The following is a 24,168-nucleotide window of genomic DNA, read 5'->3' as shown; positions in this document are numbered from 1 at the left end:
TAACATGTGAATCATGGAACATCACCGATCTGATGGTGCTTCTTCTTCTTCTTCCTCTTGCTCACACCATCTTCAACCAGGGCCACAGTCTGTGTCTTCACAACGTAGCATGGCTTCAGTGCCTTCCCTTAACTCACAATCTCGTCACCAGCAAGAAACCCATCCTTCCACCACTTCCACCAGTGCCTCACAACTCTCAAAGGCCACACTTCTTCTTACACATCCTGTCTTGCCCTCTCGGGAAGTTCCTCTACGCAGGTTCATCTGACAGAGAAATCAGATCGTGGAATCGCAGTGTTTTTGCTTTCTGAGTTAGACCCTGAAATTCCATCACCAACTAGCACTTTCCGGAAAGGGTGCAGTGAAATCCATCGTGGCTCAATCTGATAAGCTTTTCAGTGCTCACCAAGATCATAAAATCAGAGTATGGAAGATCAGCAACCAAGAAACTGACCAACAGGAATACACGCATGTAGCCACCCTTCCAACTTTAGGTGATCGTGCTTCCAAAATTTTGATCCCTAAGAACCATGTCCAGATCAGAAGGCACAAGAAATGTACGTGGGTTCATCATGTGGACACAGTCTCTGCTCTGGCCTTGTCCAAAGACGAAACCTTGCTGTACTCGGTTCATGGGACAGGACAGTCAAAATATGGAGAACCAGAGATTTCAGCTGTTTAGAATCAGTAACCAACGCACACGACGATGCCATAAATGCGGTCGCAGTTTCCGACGATGGGTACGTATACACGGGATCAGCAGACAGGAAAATTAAAGTGTGGAAGAAAGGAGAAGGAGAAAGAAGCACTCTTTGGTAGATACATTAGAGAGACACGATTCTGGGATCAATGCGTTGGCTCTGAGCAGTGACGGGAGCGTGTTGTATTCTGGTGCGAGTGACAGGTCGATATTGGTTTGGGAGAAAGATGAAGAAGATGGGAAAATGGAGTTGGTGGGGGCATTAAGAGGCCATACTAAGTCTATATTGTGCTTGGCTGTGGTTTGGGATTTGGTTTGTAGTGGTTCAGCGGATAGAACGATTCGGATATGGAGAGGGATTGAGAAACAGTACTCGTGTTTAGCAGTTTTGGAAGGGCATAGAGGAGCAATCAAGTGTATAACTGCGGCCATTGATCGTTGTGATTCCTCTGAAGCTTCTTTTCTAGTGTACAGTGGCAGTTTGGATTGCGACGTTAAGATGTGGCAGATTGTTGTCCCTGTTTCTTAGATTCCTAGGATTATTGCAGAGGGAGAGGCGTTAGGTTCATGATCCTTCAGAAAAATTACCGATTTGTCATGGGAATGATTTTTTTTTCTCTTCTTAATGCACCATAGTATTTTAAGAGTTGTCATCTTTGGCCATGCTGATCTAACACTGCTTAAACTTTTGCTTGATTAAGGACTTCTAATTAACACTATTTTTTGTGCTTAAGATCCTAACATTTAAATTGGTTTAGTTATCTTACCATACTAAGAAATAATTTAAACATTAAATACATTTTTTACCAATTGACTCCAATAACACCGACAAGTTATTGTTATATTCTGTAAAATCGAGTCTTTTCCTGATTATATGATTTATTTTACGAATTAATTAATTCATTCATTTCGCCTTTTCTTCCCAAAAAAAAAAAGAAATAATTAATTAAATGAATGGGGTTAGGCCGAGGCTCGATAAAAAGTAATTAAATTTCACCATATAATTATCCGTGGGACCTAAGAATGATCCTTATCCGTTTAATTACGCAAGAACGGGTGAAGTGTTCGGTAACAATCATATGTCAAAATGCCACGATTTCTAACCTAAGCAGTTTGATAATGACCCATTTAATTTAATATAGGATCATGCGACGATGCAATAAAATTTCAACATATAACATCACGAACTCGCCTCGTTTCCTAGGAGTCCCGGGAATATGCTGCGAACTTGTAAGTTGCAACTAACATTATTGCTACTTTGATTCCAATTATAAAATCTCATTTATAATCTACAAATAAGACCTTATATAATATAAACAAATTTATCCAGAATTACAAACAGGTCCTTTAATTTTTTTTTTGAACATTTTTTTCAGGAATTAAATCTTTGATTTGAGTATAACTTCTCAACAAGCTTAGAGAGTTCAAACGCATAAATCATTTGCCCCCATATTCTTTTAATTCCAACCATAATTCAAATCTAAAATCATTACATACAAAGCTAACACCACCATCCTTCAAAAAATGATTGAGGCGAGTTGCTGATGGCTCGTATCCTAGTCATTATCATTATCATTAATCCAATAGAAAACCATAATAGGTTTTTCTTCTTTTTCTTTTTGCCCCTGTTTTGACAAGGGAATAGACATGGGTAAATTTACATCATACAAATAAATACAAATTTGCTTCACCGGAGCAGAAAATCTCGCAATCAGGTTGAACTTGTTACAGACAAGAGGCCACTCTCAGGTTCACGATGTTTCAGGAAAAGTAAAATGAATGAAGGGAATAACAACATAATACCAACAGAATGTCAACTGAAGTTAGTTACAGTGGTTCTTTCGCTGGTGTACCAGGATCACGGGGATATTTCTTTGGGGTGGGACGATCTTTTAACAAACAACAGCAGTTCGCTGACCATGTGGGCTCTGCGATTCCACTGAACAGGACATGACACTTACGTTATTGATGATCAGAGCTGAGATTTTCCTATGCACTTTTAAAGGTTGCAGAAGGGAAAATTATGTCTATTAAACCTATACTTGTTGACGGAAGCCTTTGATATAAATGCCAGTTTCGTCTAAAAGCTTAACTAGGAAACCACAAAGTTTATATTAGGAGATAAGTTTAACGGATTAAAGAGGTACCTGAGTATACTTGCAATAGAGATGCACCCATCTTTTGGATTGCGCCTTCAGCTTTCCTAAGTTCCTCCTATTTAAATTTGCCATATATTAATAGATGGTTGACGATTTCAGATGTACCGGATATGTACGAAAAGCATTTTACGTATATATTTTGAATTTGCATGCCCTTTGTTTCCCTTAAATGCTAACATCTACATGCTAGAACAAATTTGCCAAGTGACTACAAACATCACCCTCATTCTCTCTCACTCTCTTATTGTAAGAAAGAATCACAAATAATCAAGATATTACCCCATGAAATTCCTCGTAGGCATTGCCTAATTTGGACTCATGCCTTCAAATTAACGTATAACAGAGAATGGATGGAATGGCCAAAGTGGGTGGGACCAATATTCGGAAAATCTTTTTAACAATGAAATGGAAAGAGATGGTCTCCAAATTCGGTGGTCAATGTAGCAATGACATAGGTAAATGGTATAATTACATATAATAGCTAAAAACTAAAATCGCATTCTAATTATAAAGTTGATTTGGACAAAATATTTGTCATTTCTGTCCTATTAACAACTCCCTTCCATCATTAAAATCCCATACGAGACCAAGACATGACTTTCCTTTCTATTCTATTCCCTCATGAATTCCCATCTCGTGTAAAAATCCTTATTCAATGCTTATAACGTTCCTAATGCCCCCTTCTAGCTAATTCACTTGTAGCACAGCCCATAGGTTGGAGTCAGAGTAAGCTAATGACCAAGGATATATATTCAAGTCCAATTCCCAAATTCTCAACACCAGCGAAAATCAAATAAAATTTGCAATTGCAATAATTTAGCCACATGCCCTAGCAAAGAACAAGTATGGAGAAATAAAGTCTCTGCTTGTTCTCATATCATTCCAGCAATCACTAAATCAAATTTTAAACATATAATCTGCAGAAGATAATGACCAACAACGCAAAGAAGTGTTATGGAAATCACAAACCTCGGGATGATAACCTTTGGCGGCTAGAAACAATCCACCAACACGGACCAAGGGAAGACAATACTCGGCTGAAAATCCAATAACAAGAATCAAGAATCATAGCAGTGAATATTACCAAGTCTTGAAGCATCCAAAATCCACATAATAAAGTCCTAAATATTACCCAATATTCTCATCTCCGCAACAGCCCTTGCTACTGCTATGTCAAATTGCTCTCTCAAGCAAAGATTCTGACCTAAATTCTGTTCTGTGCACAGTCCAAGGCATATATTCAAGCAGGAGAAAATACACAGTTATTGGCAAAATAACAAGAATAAGATGATTTTTCACAGCGCTCGGTTTAAGAAGAAATTGTTCTAGGTTATTGTCTTAAAATTTTTAAGCACGCACTGTGATGAAAGTGTAAGAGTTTAACGATTTTATCTGCGATGGGCAAGCGAGTATACGCAACGTGGATACTCTGGCATTGTTTACATAAGCAATGTTCGGATGAGAAAAAACTAAATCCAAATAGCAACCACAAGATGCTCCTCAGCATCATTCCTTTAAGAGAAAAGGAAAATCACCCAGCAAAACCAACAGCGATTTAAAATTAACAATTAACATATACATATATTTAAAAGAATACTTCCTTAAATAGGCGTAAGAACATAACATAGCGCGTTTGAATTTTTCCTTAGTAAAGAATGCGAATCCTCGGGTGAAATTTTTATATTCCGTGATTGAAATGTAGAAAGAGAAACAAAATTTGTACATGCACGTGCCATTGAATTTTACCTCTGCTCTTCCTCTTACAATTTGAACGTTTGACAAGCCAGTAACACCGACAGCATGCTCCAAGAAAACGCATCGCTTGTTCATAGACTCCAGAAGCGTTACGTCCCATTCTATGGAATGCATCATTTCAGTTAGAAGGGGAACAGAAATAACAAGGGGACCCGATTAACATAAACACACATTAATAAAGTTTAATGAACAATTCACCCGGGCAAGCTATGGCCAAAATTATTCCAGGAAGGCCAGCGCCAGTTCCAACGTCGACCAATTTGAGCTTATCATATGAATTACCGTAGCGAGATCGATAGCAATCCCTCAAAGGCGGTAAAATCGCAAGGGAATCCTCAACATGACGTTCCATTACTTCATGGACCTCCTTAACTGCAGTAAGATTCATCCGCTGCCATTAAATAAATAAAAAAATCGTCAGCTTGGAGGCGTCAAACTGCGTATTAGCGTGAAAAGGAGTTTAAGGGAGAGAAAACCTTGTTCCATTGAAGAAGAGCGTCAACGTACTGATGAATTTGGTCTTTCTGACGGGAGGTTAGGGCAGTAAATTGAGGAAGAGAATTGAAAACTATGCTACATACGGATTTGGCGCCGCTTCTATGGTTCGGATTGCAAGTGCTGAGGTGTTTGGAAAAAGTCCGGCCACAGACCTCCAAGTTAACTAAGGTGCTGCGACTTAGCAGCATCTCTGCTGCGCGCGCTTTTCCTTTCTTACCTTTGTCACTTGCACTGGCCTGTCCTGGGTACACCGTCCGGCGCCAAATATTTTCAGTTTGCGTTTGATAGGAGGGATCGTAGTTAGTGCCCTTGGCCCAAAACCTAGCTGTTAGGCCCAATCGATATAAAGTCGGGAATCCCTAACCATTGACCCAAAAACAGTGGTTTAAGAAAATTTAAAAAAAAAAAATTGTATATAAATATGAGGAAGAATCCCATTTAAATTCAGTTAACATACTAAAATTTAAAATCAGGCCTTCACTTTGTACTACTTCCTAATCAGGGATTTATGAATATTCTTAAAAATCCAAAATGCCTCTCTATAATTAAAATATGAGATGTTACTTTTATATTTTTCTCCCTTACAAATTATTTTTCTAAAATATGAAAATAATAAATTATAACACCATCCTCAATTTACATTAATTATTACTCCGTCGTCCTAAAAAATCTGTAAAAGTTTTGTTGTCTTAATAAGAGTAATTATTAATATAAATTGAAAACTATGTTGTAATTTTCTATAATTTACAAAAGATTTACTATTTTCACATTTCAGGAAAATGTGGCAAAAAAAATAAACAAAAAAATTAGTATAGGCTTAGTTTTGAATTTTAGTATTTCAATTAGATTTAAATAGGATTCTCCTTAAATATAAAGAAATAAAATTGAAATTATTTTTTATTCTATATTAATTAAAAATATTTGAATAATTAAAAAATAAAAATACAATATATGTATTTAAACTGATTAATTTTCTCTAGCATATTAATTCTATTTTTGTTTTGTATTAAATGATTTTAACCTTTAATTTTTTTCTCTTGAAAAATGAGTATATGTACACTCTCATGAATTTGTTTTGAAAGCAATAATTGAAGATTTGGATTTACTATAAAGAGTTGAATTTTAAATCTCAAATTGAAAAATCATACCTATATGTGTGCAAATTTGTTTAAGTTTTGGTTTTTTTTCCCCTTTGTTAGCTATTTTTATTGGGCCAATTTAGAGGTATAATTTACAAAAATGAGCTTTTTTTTTTCAACTTTCTTGTTCCATTAACTTTAATAAATTTAAAAAAAAATGCAAGTGTTTAGTTATTACTTGCGTTATATAATAAATTACTTTAATTTTAGACATTAGGCCCAAAAATCCAAATATTTATATAATAATTATTTGCGAGGATAGTTGTGACTATATGATTCAATATTTTTTATTGTAAATAGAAATGCATATGGCCAGACATTATCGAATCTCACTACTGTTTTAATATTCCAACTTCATATTAGAGTCCTAAAAGACCTGTAAAACCCTAATCACCTAACAACCACCAAAAGCCCTAATACCTCCATTGTGACTTGGTATCAGAGTGTATTGTGATTTTGATTTTTTTTTTTGGGTATTTGAAGCGATTGGTGCAAAAATTTGTGATATAGCATTTACAAATATGAGCAATCTTCTTTTTTAGTTGCAAGGCTTTAGCTCTAACTTATATTAACTTATCTTCATTTATTTTCTTGAGATAGCTAGGTTTAGAATTAATATGTTGGTATCTCATTAGCTAGTCATTCTTGGATAGCCGAATTTAGAGTTAATATATTGGTCTTTCGTTATTTTGTCATTCTTAGATTGTGGAAGTCTTATAAACTCTGATGTGACTGGGTTGCAAACACCAAATGTCTTTCGGTTGTAAAAAAAGTGAATTTTTAATAGCAATATCATGCAAGTAAAATAAATTGTTACAAGAATTCGCTACATTAAACTTGTCATCTTTCGGCTTACAGGCAATATTAGTCCCTTTCTACCTTTCATTTTGATCTCAAGTATTGTGTCAGTCTCTATTTTAGAATCGTGAGGAGGAAGCTTGAACTTAATTTCAAGCTTAATGTGATTGTCACAATTAGGTCCAGAAGAATTCCTACATAAACAAATATAGGAGAATTCCTACATGAACAAATATAAGTACAATTGTTATCACTTGGCAAATTCTGTGCTTCATGACTCCTAAACTCATAAAAAACAAGCAGATGAAGAGTTCTTGAAACACGTCTAGACTTACCAGTATACTCCAAAATAGTGGTAGGTGCATTTGAAATAAGAGTGCCAAATCTTGCATATTAAAACCAACTTAATTGGAAATTTGAGTAAAATGTTGGTAGCAGTGTCATAAGGAAGGTTGACCAATGTGGTTCCGAGTGGACCAAATTTTGGTTCATCCACTTCTTTTTCAGGTTTTCTAATGTCTTTTCATGATTTAGAGCCTATCGAATCCCTTGACAAAAAAAGAAAAAAAAAGAAACAAGAACCTACTGAATCCCCTTCCTTTTTCACAACCATCTTGTAAGGTAAAGAGAAAAAATATAATTGATAGACTCAAGTCCAAGGAAAACCAAAAACCAAATTCACATCGTAGGTTTTTTGGCATGATATAAGAAAAATGACTTGATAGTAAAATGGGATGAGTTTGAAAAAGAAAAAAGAATTTATGTTGACATCATCATCCAATGTCTAAATTTAAGCGGAAAAAAAAAGTACATGATCACTCAAATTGTATGCACGAACCATCTATATATTTCGTATAAACTTGTCAATTGTATAAGGATAGAGAGTCTAAATACCATATCAGTAACAAATAATTATCAGCCATGATTGCATTGCAACATCTAATTGACATAAATTATAAAAGGAGAATTACAAAAAAATATCTTTAAATTTTAAAATTTCAAATTACTCTTATTTACTAAATTTTAATAACAATTGATAACATTTAAAAAAAGTAAACGACAACATATTTTTTAGCCATTTTTTATTTAAAATTTTAAAATTTCATAAGTACTTGAGATTCTTCCTATTATAAATCTACCCATCATCTTCTAATGCTGTCATTAATGTCGCTTGAGCAACCTTCGAAAGCACACATTCACATAAGAATGTTGTACGCAATGTTGAATAATACTTTTTTTCATGACATTTAACTTTATGTTTCAATGCCACATATAAACTAAAATAATCATCCTCGTCCTAAAATTTTTAAATATACTGTATATTGATACACATGAATATATTGATTTGTCAAAAGTGTAGACTTATGCACCGCACAAATAGATAGCTAGACGATTGTTTAATTTTCTTTTTAGGTTTATAGAGGATTGTTTAATTTGAAAATAAAAATTTATGAAGAAAAACAAAGTACATGCTAGAATTTTTTCTCATCAAATTAAGTTAAAAAAAGATCATGGTAATGATTACTACTTTGATCCTATTTATAACATATGGGAAAAAAATAGTTTTTTATTCTATGTATAAGGTACTGAGAAAAACCTTTTACATGAATGTATAATTTTACCTATAATTTATTATTGTATTAACTTTGTTTACATAAGATATGCTATACATTAAATAGGGATAAAGTTAAAAAGTTGTTGAATTTTAAATATGTTTTAATAAAATTTAAAGTTTTTTTAATCTATAAAATATGTTTTTTTTGGCCAATAATATAAAATATGTTTAAAATAACTTATGTAAACAAGGCTCACAGCACGCTGACATTAACGCCGCTCCAACAACCTCCGAAGCTCCCCAAGCACACATTCTCCATGGTGTCCTGCGCCTATAAAAGTGCTGCCTTTTCTTTTTCTTTTTTTTTTGGGGTTGTTGCCTGAACGTAAGTGCCGCCTTTACTAATTATTATTTTACTTTCATGAACTCCGTAAAAAAACCAAATAACTCGATCATATAATTTGCAATTACAGATTGTATAAAAAATAATAATTTGCAATTACAGATAAAATATGTTTATTAACAAGTATTTAATCCTATTGTTAAATGTTTATTTATTTATAACTAAGGTATATGTTTAAATCATAAAAATATTAAAAATCAATCAATTAATTCGTAAAAACATAACTTCTCTGATTCTTAATTATTCAATTAAAAAAAAACCACAAACGCAGAGACTACGGTAAAAAATTCTCAACAAAAGATAAGTCAAAGGCGAAAAGTAGACCAAAAGAAAAAGGCCGCGAAGTCATCTCGAACGCTTGGCGACATCTTGTGTGGGAGTTCAAAAACCCGGGCCAACTCTAATCACGTTTTCTGCATTTTATCTTTCTGAGCGTAGACTCCGTGTAGCAAATCTCAAAAACCTCTATAAAGACTTCTGTTCGATGTGCGCAATTTTTTTTCCCCATACAATTTAGTTCGAAAGTTACCGGAGATTTGTTAATTCATTCTAAGACAGAAGACGAGATAATCCGCAGCTCCTGCGAAGCAATTATTATCATATTGTTATGGGCGGCAATGGCAGGCCCAGGTGGAAAATCTCTTTCCATCGCAATTCCTCAAGCTCCAAGCGCGAACCCAAAGAGCCCCCCAGCGAGTTTCTGTGCCCAATTTCTGGGTCTCTGATAGCCGACCCGGTCGTAGTCGCTTCCGGTCAGACCTTCGAATCGGTTTCTGTTCAAGTGTGCAGAGACTTAGGTTTCTCTCCCAAGCTAGAAGACGGGTCCACGCCTGATTTCTCCACTGTGATTCCAAATTTGGCTCTCAAATCCACGATATCCAATTGGTGCGTTAAATCCGGGGTGGAGAACCCTCGCCCGCCAGAATATAGCTCCGTGGAGAGGCTCATCCGTACAGCAATGGCGTCCCCCGCCAAAGTCAAGAGTCAGATTTAAGGGTTTCGGATAAGGAACTGCTCGAGGCCATGCCAGTTAATCCACCGGTCATTTTCTCTCACGCCACCACGGAGTTGGGTCCCCGGGTCAACCCATTCAAAACGAGTTCATCAGAGTCGGCACTAGCCGCGGGATGTCCTGAGACTCCTCTGCCTCTCGCGACTCGTCCCACCTGTTACTCGTCTTCGTCTTCTGGTGTCGAAATTAACGAGAATGAACACCAAAACCAGAACCCTATTGGTCCAATTTCCGAGGAAGAGGAGAAATTAGTGCTGAAGATGAGGAGTGACGAAGCTTCTGAACAGGAAGAAGCGGTTGTTTCGCTAAGAAGCATCACCAAGACGAGAGAGGACACCAGAATTTCTCTTTGCACGCCTGCACTACTCTCATCGCTTCGATCACTGATCCCATCGGAGCATCCCGTCGTGCAAGTAAACGCCGTCGCTTCGCTTGTTAATTTCTCCCTCGATAAATCTAACAAAGTGAAAATCGTGAGGTCTGGATTTGTCCCTTGCCTTATTGAAGTCTTGAAAAGTGGATTCCCGGAGGCGCAGGAACACGCAGCTGGCGCACTATTCAGCTTGGCTTTAGACGACGAGAACAAAATGGCGATTGGAGTTCTGGGCGCGTTGGAGCCACTCATGAGCGCGTTGAGGTCGGAATCGGAACGGACTAGGCACGACTCGGCGCTCGCGTTGTACCACCTGACCTTGGTCCAGAGCAACAGGGTGAAGCTGGTGAAGATCGGGGTGGTGCCGACGCTGCTATCAATGGTGAAATCGGAGGACTTGGCGAGCCGTGTTTTGCTGATTCTGTGTAATATTGCGGCGGGCATGGAGGGGCGAACGGCGATGCTGGACGCGAATGCGGTGGAGTGCTTGGTGGGTGTGCTGAGGGAGAAGAAGGGGGCGGAGGCGGAAGCGACGAGGGAACACTGTGTGGCGGCGCTGTATGGAATGAGCCACGGGAGCTTGAGGTTCAAAGCGTTGGCTAAGGAAGCAAGGGCTGCGGAGGTGTTGATGGAGGTTGAAGAGAGAGGAACAGAGAGGGCGCGTGAGAAGGCCAAGAGGATGTTGCAGATGATGAGAAGTGGAGGAGAGGAGGACGAAAATGGCGGGGGTTCTGACGGAGCATTGGACTCGGGTGGGTTGGGTCGAACCCGGTTCCGAGTTGGTGGTGGGAGGAACGTGAACGCGGCCAACACCACCACGTTTTAGGATAAAGGATCCCCCCTCTCCCTCTCGTTATGGTCAGTTGACGGTTTAATTTTTGGTGGGATATATGGGATCACTGGGATTACGTTCTAGGATGTAAATAATTTACATAGCGAGGCATTTCGTGTTCATTGTTCAGTGTTCTTAGTCTTGTTTTTTTAAAAACAAATTATTTTCGTTGTAGTTGTAATAATATTCTTTTCAGAGTGATTGTGATACAGGTGCATAAAATAGTAAAATTGTTATTTTAGTACTCATCACTTGTTTGTGTCGGTAGAGGAGAAATATCAATGATCAGATGACAATGAACCGTGTTTTCACTGTCTAAAACTGGAATCATTATCAGTCATCACCTTCCAACGTGCTGCTACTCGAAGCCGCCAGTGAACGTTTACGTTGCTGATCAAGAGTTCCACGGAAATAGAATACAATTCTTTTTCACCCTCGCTCTCTCTCTATTTTCCTTTTTATCATATTTTATCATTTCCATTCCTGATCAGCATTCTACACTAATCTCATCTGATGATGACGAGGACGGGAATGCAGACAGACGCTGATTTGGAAAGCACGGGAGAGCTGCTTTTTCAAAGAAATGGATTCCTTTATAATAGGCTTTTGCTTGTAACGTGATTCACGACTCTGACATGATTTTTTTTTTTTCAAGACACTTGGATTTGGGGAGATTCCATACTATAATACCCGAGGAATTAAGTGATGTTAGCGAATCATAAAGTGTCTGTTTGGATTAGTGATTGAAAAAGTAGCTTATTGAAAAAGTAGCTTATGGATAAGTGAAGTTGGGTAAAAGCTAAATTGAATAAGCTGAATTGTGTTTGAATTGGAGTTTAAAAAAGCTAGTTTGCAAAAGTAAGATTGATAAAAAATTGTTTGGATTATGGTTGAGTAAAAGTAAATCTGGTTGTAAAATGACCAAAATGAGTATGAGTTTTAATAAATAACGAAACATGATAAAAAAAATTTGTATAATATAATGAATTAAATTAATTTAATACGAAGAAGTGAAATTTAACAGGTGATTTAAAATTTAAAATTTTGAAAATCAAAAAAAAATTTAAAAATAAAGCTCCTTGGGCGGCAAAGTAATGAGCATTTACATTAATATGAGAGGGGTCATGGGTGATGAAAGCTTGATAAAAAAAAAAAAAAGAAGTAAATAGGGAATAATGATAGAAGTGGGAGAACGACAAAGGAGGAGGAATAAAAAAAAAAAAAAAAGGACCCTCTCTGACAGCAACGAAATTGTGGGAGAGCTGAGGTGAAAAAACGAAGAAAGTTGAAATGAGACAATATGCGCAGAAGTGAGAGAAAAGAAGCTCTGGTAGAAAATAAGCTCTTCAATAAGCTATAAAATTCAGCTTGAGAGACAACGTACGTTTGCCGGCTTAAATTTCATAAGCTCTTTTTTTTTTTTAAGCCCAACCAAACAGTATGATTTTTCCAATCGGGCTTACACTACAAATAAGCTACTTTTAAGCCCCTCAAAAGCCCTACCAAACGGACCCAAAATCTGTGTGGGGCGTAGATTCTGATACGGTGGGCTACCTTGATTATCGGGCCTATAGCACAAGGAACTCCGAACTCTGGCCCGGCCCAAAAGCCCAACCCAATCACTCTTGTGCACATGGGCTTCACTTGATCACTGTTTTACGATTAATTAATAATCTAAAATTAGAGTTCTCATCTGCACATATTTGATGCTCAATAATACCTCAAATAATATTTTTTTTAAGGAGGATATCTGTGTTTACAAAAGAAAAAAGAGTAGAATTGTGTGGCTTCTTTAGCAGCGGGCACAGAGTGAGGTCGCTGTTGGATGAGCTTAGTGATTGTAAGATACTATTTGTAAGTTGCAGATTCTGGGTGCAGCCGATTCTGTCGCATTTTCTACGAACAGGTCAATACATATCTGCAGATTTACGAGACAAGTTGCGTGGAGTACTAGCTAATGGCATTAAATAATCTTAGGAATATATATCGAGCATCACAGCACCTTCCCAAGTTGCAGAGTTTCTGCTTTGCATCTGTATATAACTATTTTGATGCTTCCATCACACCCCACTCTTAGCTCTCTCCTCCTAATTTCAAAGGTGTCTTCCTCCTATCTTGCTGTTTCCGTCATTCATCTCACACTGTGTCCTGTGTGTTTGGATCTGCAAGGGACGAAAACACTGTGAACCTCACTTAAAATTGGACCACGCCCCACGCGCACAGAAACACACACACTTTGTATCTTCATTTGTCGTGACTAGTACGCGATGCATTTATTAATTCTCCCTTGCTTCAAACCCTTCCCAGACACAAAGGCGAACATTCAAGGGTTGTAAAGTGATTTTGTAAGCTGAAATTAAACAAAAGGACTAACGTAATGTCACCATCAGCACACTCAGTAACTGCTTCTTTCTTTGACTGGAGTAATTTAGCAGCTTTACTCGTGAAACATGCATTAGATCACGATAACTAACAAAAACACTACTATTTTAAGCACATCTTCAGACACACACACATGAAGAATTTCAAGTATTTGTTTGAACCGATTTATTTAAGCGTTTACATTTAAATTGAGATAAAAAAAATTTTTACATATTTTTTTATATTTCATAAATTATAATTAAAAACTAAATAATTTGAAGGGTTAATTAATCTGCAAGTCCTTATAGTTTCAATCAATTTTGAATCAGGTCCCTGTAATTTTTTTTCTTTTTATCAAGTCCTTATACTTTTACCAGTTTTTAATTAGGTCCTTGTATTTATTTTTCTTTTTATCAAGTCCTTATAATTTTACTGAATTTTTAATCAAGTCTATATAGTTTTAATTTTCATTTATTAATTAAATAGATTAATACTGAAATATAAAATATTGATAATGAAATTAAATTAACAAGTATATAATAAAAAATAAGTAATATAATTAATTAATTTAGGAAATTTTTTTAGAACAATTAATATTTTCTTGCTGGCAAAACTTAAAATTATTATAATAATTTATTATTTTTAGAATATTATAGTTTATAAACTAATATTAAATAATATATATTATTTTATGTTAATAGAATAGTATTATTATAATTTATAAAATAAAGAATAAAAAGTTCAAGGATTTAATTAAAAATAAGGTGAATTTATAAGGACTTCATAAAAAGAAAAATAAATATAAAGACCTAATTAAAAATATGTAAAAGTATAATGATCTGATAAAAAAAAAACTATAAAGACCTAATTCAAAATTAGTTAAAACTATAAGGATTTACAGATTAATTATCCCTAATTTGAACTGTGTTTGAAAGATGATTAGCTATAAAAAGAGGAGAATCTTATGCGTGGAGTTCACTTCTCTGAAATGGCAATAAATGCAATTAAAATGAGATGGAGGGCATGTTATTGTTAAGCAGACAAAAAATTGAAATCACACCAACCTTCACTGAAAAGTAAGCTGACATGTGACTTCTTTAACTCCAAAATCCACACCTTCCTTGCCCCGTGGCCTCTCTCTCTTTCCGCGAACTTCCATTTTTTATCTTTTTGACATAAAAAGCCAACAGGCATCAATTTTTAACATTCAAATTATAGTACTCTCTTTATTTTTATTTATAAATTTTCAATTTTAAAAAATATGATTTATTTTATTTTTTTAATATTGTCTTTTATTATTTTTCTCTTATCATATTTTCTCACACATTTTTTATTTATTATGAGGGCATATTTAGAAACAAAAATATATTTCTAACATATTTATTATTTTTAACTAATTTTAACTAATTGTTTGTTATTCATAAATTAATTATTTGAAACTTATAATAAGGATCAAACGGAGTATTACTATATTCTTGATATAAGAGCTAGTTTAATATTATTTTGATTCTAAATATAATATCCCGATTTATTTTGTCTCTCATGTTTATTTATTTTTTAAGGTAGTCTTTGTAGTAGTTGTATATGTTAAAATTTTTATCAAATAGTAGTTATAAGTAATACATATGATCAGTAAGGATATTTTAAAATTACAAATAATTAATTTAACTAATCTTTTAAGGGCTAACACAACTTTAGTTTTTTAAGTTTTTTCTTTTTTTGGTTTTAACCCTTCAAGTTTCATACTGTACGTTTGGTCTCTTGAAAGAAAAATAGTCCAAGTTTTTATTAAATTAAATGGACTAATATTTCAAATGAAAAAACCTCGAGCAACTAAAATTTATAATTTAAAATTTAAAAAACTAAAATTAAAATAAGAGTAAATTTGAAGAAGGATCGTATGCCCGGAGATAATACATTCACGCAAACTACGTGAACATAAATTTCTGATCAATTATCAGCCGTATCAATCCCTCCTCATGTTCATCTTGAACTTTTAATACGATTATTTTATTTAAGATAAGTGATGGACCCATGGTTCCTAATTAACCCACAGCCAAGGATTACTATCAGTCACCAGTCAAGGGGTCACTAATTAACTGATAAGAACGGGAAAAGCTGAGACAGTTCAATGCCTATATTGCCCCTAAGAACTGTCCGAATGCACGCTATAATTGAGGACATTTTGGGGTTTCTGTGAGGAGGGGGGTCCACTTTCATGATTTCATTTGACGTACCCCATATATATGAAATTTTTGAATTGTGGATAGAGTTCGCCATCGGTGAAAGAGAGGTGAGAGAGGAAGATTCCTGGAAATAGGCGAAAAGCGAAGTCGTTTCTTCAGCTCTGCAGCTAAACGACAATTTGTACTACTATTTGTACCATTTCCTCTATTTCTTTCTCCCTAACGAAAACGACACTCGTCTTGTTACTTGTAAACCAAAATATGACCATGGATCACGTAATTATAATCGCATCGTGACGCTGGTTTTTACCTATCATTGCGAGCTCTATTCCATGATTAGCACCATCGTTCTTCTGGAAGCCATAAATCACGAGCAATAATCTATAATTATAATTAATCTCCACAGTCCACAGATCAGCTCCCTTTCATCCTTTGAATTTCCACTGTTTCTTTCTCCCCATTGCCACAAAACGACATTTGCGATCTTATCGGTTGTTGATCAAATCTGATTTGTGAACATTTTTTTTTTTAAAAAGGGGGGGTCATCGCGTTATTACAATCGCATCGTGACGTTGATTTAGATATAATATTGCGATTATTATTCCATGTTTGAGTTTAATATAGAAATTACGTGGACCATATCATTTGATTGATTTATTTCCACGTCGCCACTTTCTCTCGGACGTGGCTGCTCGGTGATCACTGATCACTGATCAGTTTTACATGTGTCCCTTCCATGTTTGGTATTTTGTTATAAATACTTTTCTGATACTAAATATGCAAATAAAATAGGTTTTATATTCGGAATTGAAAATTTATATATTTAGTGTTTTGATAAGAACAAGCTGGCTACCTTAAGAGCATGGTTGTTTTTTGAATGAGGTCTTATTCGGATATTAATATGTTTAAATATGCAATTATATTGAATTGATTGCAATAGCCAGTGTCCAATACCTCGGGCCAAGGTGTACAAAACAAAATGCCATAAACGTGCGGATCTGAGGTAAATAGTGTCATGTTCAAACTTGTCAATTATCATAAACTACTTCTATTACCAACGGGATTGGGTTTAATAGAAATAGCTAGTTCCTCATAATGTGACGAACTAAAATTTGAATCTTTATTAAGAGAAGATGTATTTATATTTAATATTTGATAGTGTTTCGAATGAAAAAAATAAAAAAAAACTGCTTCTGTTTCCTTTTGGATACTGTAAACCTAACATTTTAATGGCTTGTCGTGAAAATAATCTGACTTGAAGCGGAAGCAACCTAATTACACCCCCCCCATTTCGTTTGTATACGACAAACTTAGCTCTTGGCTGGGCAATTTTCCCAAGTCCACCTGTGCAAAAAGTGATTAACAGTTTTTAAAAAAATATTAGCTCGGATTCCAATTACAAGACATTGTTTGTAGACCCTCATTTGTAATTTACAAATAAAGTCTTATAATTAGGACTGAAAGTAGCATATTATTAAATTGAGTTGATATATGGTAACAATAATATTAATAATGAGACTAAAGTATATATTTGGTTTTTTAACTTTGTATAAAGTTTTAACCTGGTCATTTAACTTTAAAAAGCACACATTTCGTCTTTTAATCCTAAAATTATTAGACTTCAATGATAATTTTTTGTAACAATAATAGATATTTTTAAAATTAAACTTAACATGTTAGTATTTGAGAATATTTTATTAACATTTAAGATCTTAATGTTATCATTTTTTTAAAAAAATTTATAATTAAAGCACTAAAAAGCATATTTTTTAAAGTTAAGGGATTAAATTAAAATGTTATATAAAATTATAGTATTAAATATATATTTTAGTCCAATAATGATAACTGAGTCCCCGAGAGCTAAAATTTGGAGGCTGAGGGGAAAACAAAACCGATGACAACGTATTGAAACGTGAAACGGCTGAGGGAGGTCCCACGTTGACGGCGTGGTTTCCTGAGGCTGAGGAAATGCCCGTCCAATAGCCGCTCGGGTTTCGGGCTTAACTCGGACCCAACACCCGGCCATCTCCCGCATTAGCTCCGCTCTGTACTGGACCCGCCTCCCACACATTCTGTTGGGACTTCATTCTGCAACAACAGGGACATGGGAGGGCTCCAAATATTTGAGCTTTGCTTCAGGCCAAAACACCAAAAGGAGGAGTGAACTTTTGGTGAGGCCTGCAGAAGCATCCCAGAAGCAAACAAGCTCTGGATTATGGTTCCAGAGGTGACACAAAAGCACTAGTGCACAAGAAGACTTTTTGGAGTTTACTCATTTATTGTCATTTATTGGCTCCCCTGTTGATGTTATCAATCACTCACAAGGAGACTATATATATATTGGTATTGCTGTCTGGTTTCATTTAACATTGTTCCTCAGCCGCATGTTGCTTCTTTCCCCTGCGACCTTACACCACCCTTCTTCTTCTTCTTCCTCCTCCTCCTCCCTGCGCTGCTCTAATTCCTTCATGTCGAACAAGAGGCGTCCCGATGATGGCAAGCCAAAATCCGAGAGTGGCAGTCCCGAGGATAAGCGAAGAAAGGTTCCTGCTTTTACCAAGTATGCTGCTGCTTCTTCTTGTTCTTCGTTTCTCTCCTATCTTTGCTCCTGTGGTTGCGTTTCTGGAAAATTGCTAGCTTATGCGAGAAATTTTGCTGGAAAGCATTACTTTCCCACTGGAATTTGGCAGACTGCCGTCTGTTCGGTGGATTGTTCCCTAAGTATACACCCGAACTGACATATTATAATTGGATAAATATTTAATTGAATATGTGTTACATATACCTCTTATTTTATTTTTAAAGTGCTCATTTGCAACTCAAGTTTTTTTATGTGTTAATCTACTGTTTGCATACACAAACCCATGCATTTATATTTTAGCGTTCCAAAATGTATTGTATTTTGTACCGGGTCATGAGAATACTTGATAGGCTTGCTCAACATCAATTCTAAACTTTTTCTCCTCACAAGTGTTTCATTTACTGCCCATTTAATAGTTGGTCGCGATTACTTGATTTCTGCTGAATATTGTGCAAAATGGACCTGGGTATCATTTGTCTGTGCAGATATTAGGATCACAATATATTTCTACCACAGAAGATCAATCTAACTGTTGTTAATGCTTATGACAGACACTAAAAATGTGGATTTTCCGCATATGGAGAAATTTGTCCACATTTGATTCTAAAGAGGGAGCCCAAGACACTCTCAAGCTAAAAGTATACTTAAGAAATTTGACATAATTTTTTGATTCAGAGACTCAAAGCATTGAATGTGGAAATTCTTCTCACTTACACGCTCCTCTCAAGATTCCATCTTTTCTAATATAAATTCTCTTACTTACACTTTCAAATGAGATTTAAATTGATCCTTTGTTTTGAGCAGGAATCACTTAACATTTAGAAACAATTGACGCCATCATGTCATATATTTCACTAACAAAGCTTGTGAATTTTTTTGTTGATGCTTTATTTTCAGTGTGGTTCGTGAGGTGATGAAGTTACATTCAGTTCGGCATCTGCTGGAACCAATTTTAGAGCCCTTGATTCGCCGAGTGGTATAAAAATTATTTGTATTAATCATAATGGGTTAATTGCATGCTTTTTTTTTATTATTGTTTTGGTATGAAATACTTTTGCTCTGTACATGTTGCTTAATAGACATGCAGTAATGTTTAACCAACAGTAGATACTACTTCTATGATGCATTTTACTCACGTCCCAGAATACCTGTAAAAACAATGGAACTACATCAAATTCTTCCGCAGTGCATTCGCATGTTTCAAGCTAGATATTGAAAACATTTTTGTTCACATGAGATACCAATGACAGGTGTGACATATTACAGGTTAAGGAGGAAGTTGAAATGGCCTTGAGGAGACATTTAGCCAACCTGAAACGGTAAGAACTAATAAATCTGCAGATAGTCAGGGGAAAAAAAAAAGAAAGGGAAGAATAGCCAAATGATTCAGAAGGACTCCGTTGACTGCAGCCCTTCTACTCATATTTCCTCTACTTTTCCTTCAGGACATGTGGGAAGGAAATGCATGCTTTCGAATCAAGAAACTTGCAGCTGCAATTTGAAAACAACATATGCCTTCCTGTCTTTACTGGAGCTCGAATTGAAGGAGAGGATGGATCCAACTTAAAGGTGTGTTTGGTTGATTCTGAGAAGGGCGAAGTTGTTAGTTCAGGACCTGAATCCTCAGCTAAGGTGGAAATTGTAGTCCTTGAAGGTGATTTTGAAGATGAAAGTGACTTGTGGTTGTCAGAAGATTTCAAAAGCAACATTGTAAGAGAAAGAGAAGGAAAAAAGGCCCTTCTTATGGGAGATGTAGTTTTGCATCTTAAAGACGGGATTGGCATAGTGGGGGAAATTTCGTTCACAGATAATTCAAGTTGGACTAGGAGCCGTAGGTTTAGGCTTGGGGTAAGAGCCGTTGACAACTTTGATGGAGTCAGAATAAGAGAAGCAAAGACTGAGTCATTTATTGTCAGAGATCATCGAGGAGAATGTGAGTACTCTTTATGTATAATTTTTCTTCTCATGACTACATGTGATATTTATTGCAACTAAATATCATATAACAAGCCCTATTTAAGTTCTTTGATTTATTTTTCAAAGAGAGATAAAGTTGGTCCTCATTTTTCTTTCTAATTTTTGGGACGCAGTGTACAAGAAACACCACCCTCCAAATTTGTTTGATGAAGTTTGGAGATTGGAAAAGATTGGAAAGGACGGAGCTTTTCACAGGCGTTTGTGCAGAGAAAAGATCAATACAGTGAAGGATTTTCTCACACTCCTCAATCTAGATCCGACAAAGCTACGCAGTGTAATAATCATTTTACCAATTCCTAAATCTACACATCTTTGCGATCGGTATCCATTAAGCCTCTGGGTACAAAGTTTTCCACTGTCTTTTACATGAAAACTTTTGATTTCTTGATGTATTTTATCAATTAAAGGTGTCTAGACATATCCAATCCTCGTTCATATCATACAAATTTATATCCCTCACACATCTAACAATTCTCAAGCAAGCACTCCTGTCTTGGCAAATAATTAGTAGTCTTGGCTTGGGCGTGTGCAGATACTAGGCACTGGTATGTCTGCAAAAATGTGGGAAGTAACAGTGGAGCATGCTAAAAAATGTGTTCTTGATAGCAGGAGATACTTGTACTTCCCTTCTGATTCTCAGAATAAAACTGGTATTGTCTTCAATGCTGTGGGACAACTGACAGGGATTCTCTCTGAAGGGCAGTATGTCACTATAGATAAGCTGTCTGAAGCAGAAAAGGTACTTTTCTCTCATAATCTCCCGCTTCATTTCATGTTTTAACTCTCATTTCCCAGTCGCTGATAATTCTCATTAGTCCCAATTGTCCGCTGTTAGGTTGAATTTCAGTTGTCTGTAATTTCTGCGTATAAGCAAGGGGATAGCGTAGCTGCTTTTGAGGATGAAGCTTCTCTTATAGATAACTCTTCGCACTTGACAAATGCAATTTACTCCCCAAGCTCACTTAAGACCGAGGGATCCAGCGCCAATAAGGCTTTGGCTCCTCAAAAAAGTGGTGGATTTGATTACACACAAGCAAGTACCTCGTCTCCAGATATCATGTCATCTTTATATTCTGTTGGTGGGACCAGTAGTTTTGATGACTATGGCTTAGCCAGTTTTGAAAGCCTGGGGCTTAGATATGATCAAGCTCATGGTTTTCCAGTCCAAGTCACTACCTCTTTAATGACTGAAACAGACCCTATGGCACACCCTTTCGGAGATGATATGCAATTCTTTGATCCTACTGATCTTCAGTCTCATTGTAATATTCTGGATTCACAGGCAGATTTGCAGAGTGCTGTTGATGGCTTTATGCTTGCTCGTTCCACAGCCTTGGCCATGGGTAAAGCTCAAAGGCGATGGAGAAAACTGTTCAACGTCCTGAAATGGTTCATGGTGAGTAGCATCAATTCAAAAAGAAATCGAGTTGGACATAATGAAAGACACATTAAAGAGTTGTGAGAATCCAAACATGTTGTGGCTTATATAACATCTTTAGATGTATATAAAAGCAAGTTTGATGAGATGGGATATGTTGCTAGCCAGATGTCAGAGGAGCGATCTTTTCCTTGTGGTTGTATCAAGTTAACTTGTAAATAACTTTAGTAGTACTCTTCAATAAGGAATGGGGTTTTCTTGGATGCTGGCACTTAACGACAAACTTGAACAGATCTGTTCTTTGGAATCGTACTTTGTTTCCTTGGTTTCAATGAGACAAGAAACCAAGCTCGTAGGAAAGGAGGTTTCTTGGACGTTGGTACCCAATGGTGGATTGCTAAAACATATAGGATCATCTTTGGCTGTGCATGAAAAAAGAAGAGAGAGATTACACGGAGAGTTATATAATACTTCTTGGTTTTTAATATAAGACCCATTTAACTACTTTGATTAGATTAAAACAGTTAGGTAAGTTAGTTAATTATAAGAAAAGTGATACATTTTTTCTAAAACATTATAATCATCTTTCTTAATATCCCATCTCCCTCTTTTACTAGATTATGGTTGAGGGAGTATCCATAGGGGTAATTTAGAGAAAATTGATAAATATGAGAAATATGTCTTATATTTAGGACTAAAACCAACTCAAGAATTGAGTCGTATATTAAGAACCGGAAGAGTATCTCAACATAACCGAATAAACAAATTAAATTTTATTTGACAAATAATCAAGATAGTGTCGAGAAATTTATGACTAGAACAAAATTGGATTGAAAATTCTTCAAACACGTGTGTAAAGTATATTATGAGTTTATTTGAAATAATTTATAAGTATTTTTTTAATAACGATTTACGAAATATATTCGATAAGGCTGCACATGGGCCAGGCCGGGTAGGACTGGCCCCTCGCCTGATGCCTAGCCTGAGAAATGAATAGGTTGGAAAATACAGCTCGTTATCCGGTTTTGCCCATGAAAAACCCTAGTAAGTTTGGGTCCAACAAATGCGGGCTGGACAGAGCAAGTTTTTGTGCCCTATAAGTTAATATACTATATTAATTAACTAATTATTTATGTCCTTCTAAATAATCTGATGTAACTTTATATTAAAATGACAACTTGGCCTTAATTTAGTTATTACTAATTAATATACTACGAAGCTACATTTTATAATAGCTAAGAGGAGTGGACTATGACAAAAAAATGTTGTTAGTATATTTTATTAAACTTAATTGCTTTTTCTAGTTTCTAAAATTTCTTAACCAAATATTAATATCTTTTTGTCCTATAACTCCCAAATACTCATAAGAGGATGGAATAAGTTATATTTAAAAAATCTTTGTTTTGGTTTAATAAATTTTTAAAGCATCTTGATCAGTTTTTAATTTTAACCAAACAAAGAGACGAAAATTTTAGAAAAACAAGAAGCAAAACAAATTTAAAAAATAACTCGATCATCCTTCCATAGGTTATCAAAGTTACACTCAAAATAAACGACATATAATTACTTATCTACCAATATACAAATAGTTAATGGTCATAATATTTGCATTAAAAAAGAGAATGGTCATATAGATCATAGTAAATGATAAGACGTCTAACTCTCAAAATCATTCAAAAATAAATAAGTATAATGTATATTGAATATTAATACAACAATAGGCTTGATTCAGAAGAGAAATATGAGATGAATAAAATATATATAAATAAAATTATGTATACTTTTATGGGTATGGCAGTATATTGTGCTCGATGCCCAACCTTGCCCGACAATCTACTAGGCCTGAACATGCCTAATATTTCTTTCGAGCCATTTTTTTTAAGGGAGGGTTGGCATTTTTTTGATGGCTTGGGCTTGCGTAACGGTAACTGGATTCTATGAACACCTCTAATATTACATGTCAACATGTTGATTAGTTTTTCAATCCACAATAAATAAATAAAATATCTGAAAGGATGACTTAATGTGGAATAAGTACTTTATGTTCATCAATTAAACACATTTTTTTTCAATTATGTATAGTCTAAAAAGTGTGTATAACTTGTGCTGGTAAAAAAAAAAGTGTGTATAACATGTAAATGATACTATCTCTGGTCCTTAATATAAGATCTTGTTTGAATTTTGTGTTAGTCCTAAATATAAGACCCCAATATATTTTGTCTCTCATATTTACTTAATTTTTTCTAAGATAATCCTTCTAATAATTATAGTTTTAGACAACATACTTGATTAGTAAGGATATTTTAGGAAAGACAACACTTATTTATTACAAATAACTAACTTAATTTTTTTTTAATTTTTTTAAACTAGTCAATTGGGTCTTATAATTAGAATTAGAGATAGTATATTATTTGGGCTTTAGCTCAGCTTGGTTTTTATTCATTTGGTCTTCTCAGGCAGG

General features: G+C 35.2%; 2 protein-coding genes and 2 pseudogenes across 4 annotated transcripts; 3 read left to right on the top strand and 1 right to left on the bottom strand.

The window, feature by feature from the left end:
- The first annotated feature begins 13 nt into the window (after nucleotides 1–13).
- Nucleotides 14–1,359, top strand: LOC114734837 (protein JINGUBANG-like; annotated as a pseudogene).
- A 793-nt stretch (nucleotides 1,360–2,152) lies between these two features.
- Nucleotides 2,153–5,362, bottom strand: LOC114734853 (ribosomal RNA small subunit methyltransferase G). Its single transcript, XM_028922504.1, has 7 exons — nucleotides 5,091–5,362; nucleotides 4,813–5,005; nucleotides 4,606–4,715; nucleotides 3,992–4,070; nucleotides 3,829–3,896; nucleotides 2,848–2,914; nucleotides 2,153–2,639 (listed from the first exon to the last, which is right to left on the bottom strand). Exons 1-7 carry the CDS (start codon nucleotides 5,298–5,300, stop codon nucleotides 2,593–2,595), a joined length of 774 nt encoding a protein of 257 aa, XP_028778337.1. The 5' UTR covers nucleotides 5,301–5,362; the 3' UTR covers nucleotides 2,153–2,592.
- Nucleotides 5,363–9,226: 3,864 nt separating this feature from the next.
- Nucleotides 9,227–11,289, top strand: LOC114734852 (U-box domain-containing protein 38-like; annotated as a pseudogene).
- Nucleotides 11,290–17,862: 6,573 nt separating this feature from the next.
- LOC114734851 (calmodulin-binding protein 60 A) lies at nucleotides 17,863–21,990 on the top strand. Of its 3 annotated transcripts, XM_028922501.1 has the most exons (8): nucleotides 18,252–18,331; nucleotides 18,904–18,990; nucleotides 19,250–19,328; nucleotides 19,619–19,671; nucleotides 19,798–20,285; nucleotides 20,443–20,603; nucleotides 20,862–21,068; nucleotides 21,165–21,990. In XM_028922501.1, exons 3-8 carry the CDS (start codon nucleotides 19,266–19,268, stop codon nucleotides 21,789–21,791), a joined length of 1,599 nt encoding a protein of 532 aa, XP_028778334.1. In that variant the 5' UTR covers nucleotides 18,252–18,331; nucleotides 18,904–18,990; nucleotides 19,250–19,265; the 3' UTR covers nucleotides 21,792–21,990. The 3 variants fall into 3 exon arrangements, with proteins under 3 accessions (XP_028778333.1, XP_028778334.1, XP_028778336.1); XM_028922500.1 differs by lacking the exon at nucleotides 18,904–18,990 and having other exon boundaries at nucleotides 17,863–18,331; XM_028922503.1 differs by lacking the exons at nucleotides 18,252–18,331; nucleotides 18,904–18,990 and adding an exon at nucleotides 18,354–18,492.
- Nucleotides 21,991–24,168: the final 2,178 nt, after the last annotated feature.

This window comes from Neltuma alba, unplaced genomic scaffold, assembly GCF_004799145.2.
Source record: "Neltuma alba isolate B1F8T4 unplaced genomic scaffold, ASM479914v2 tig00013149_pilon, whole genome shotgun sequence".
Classification (NCBI taxonomy): domain Eukaryota; kingdom Viridiplantae; phylum Streptophyta; class Magnoliopsida; order Fabales; family Fabaceae; genus Neltuma; species Neltuma alba.
This window is presented reverse-complemented; position numbering and strand designations above follow the sequence as displayed.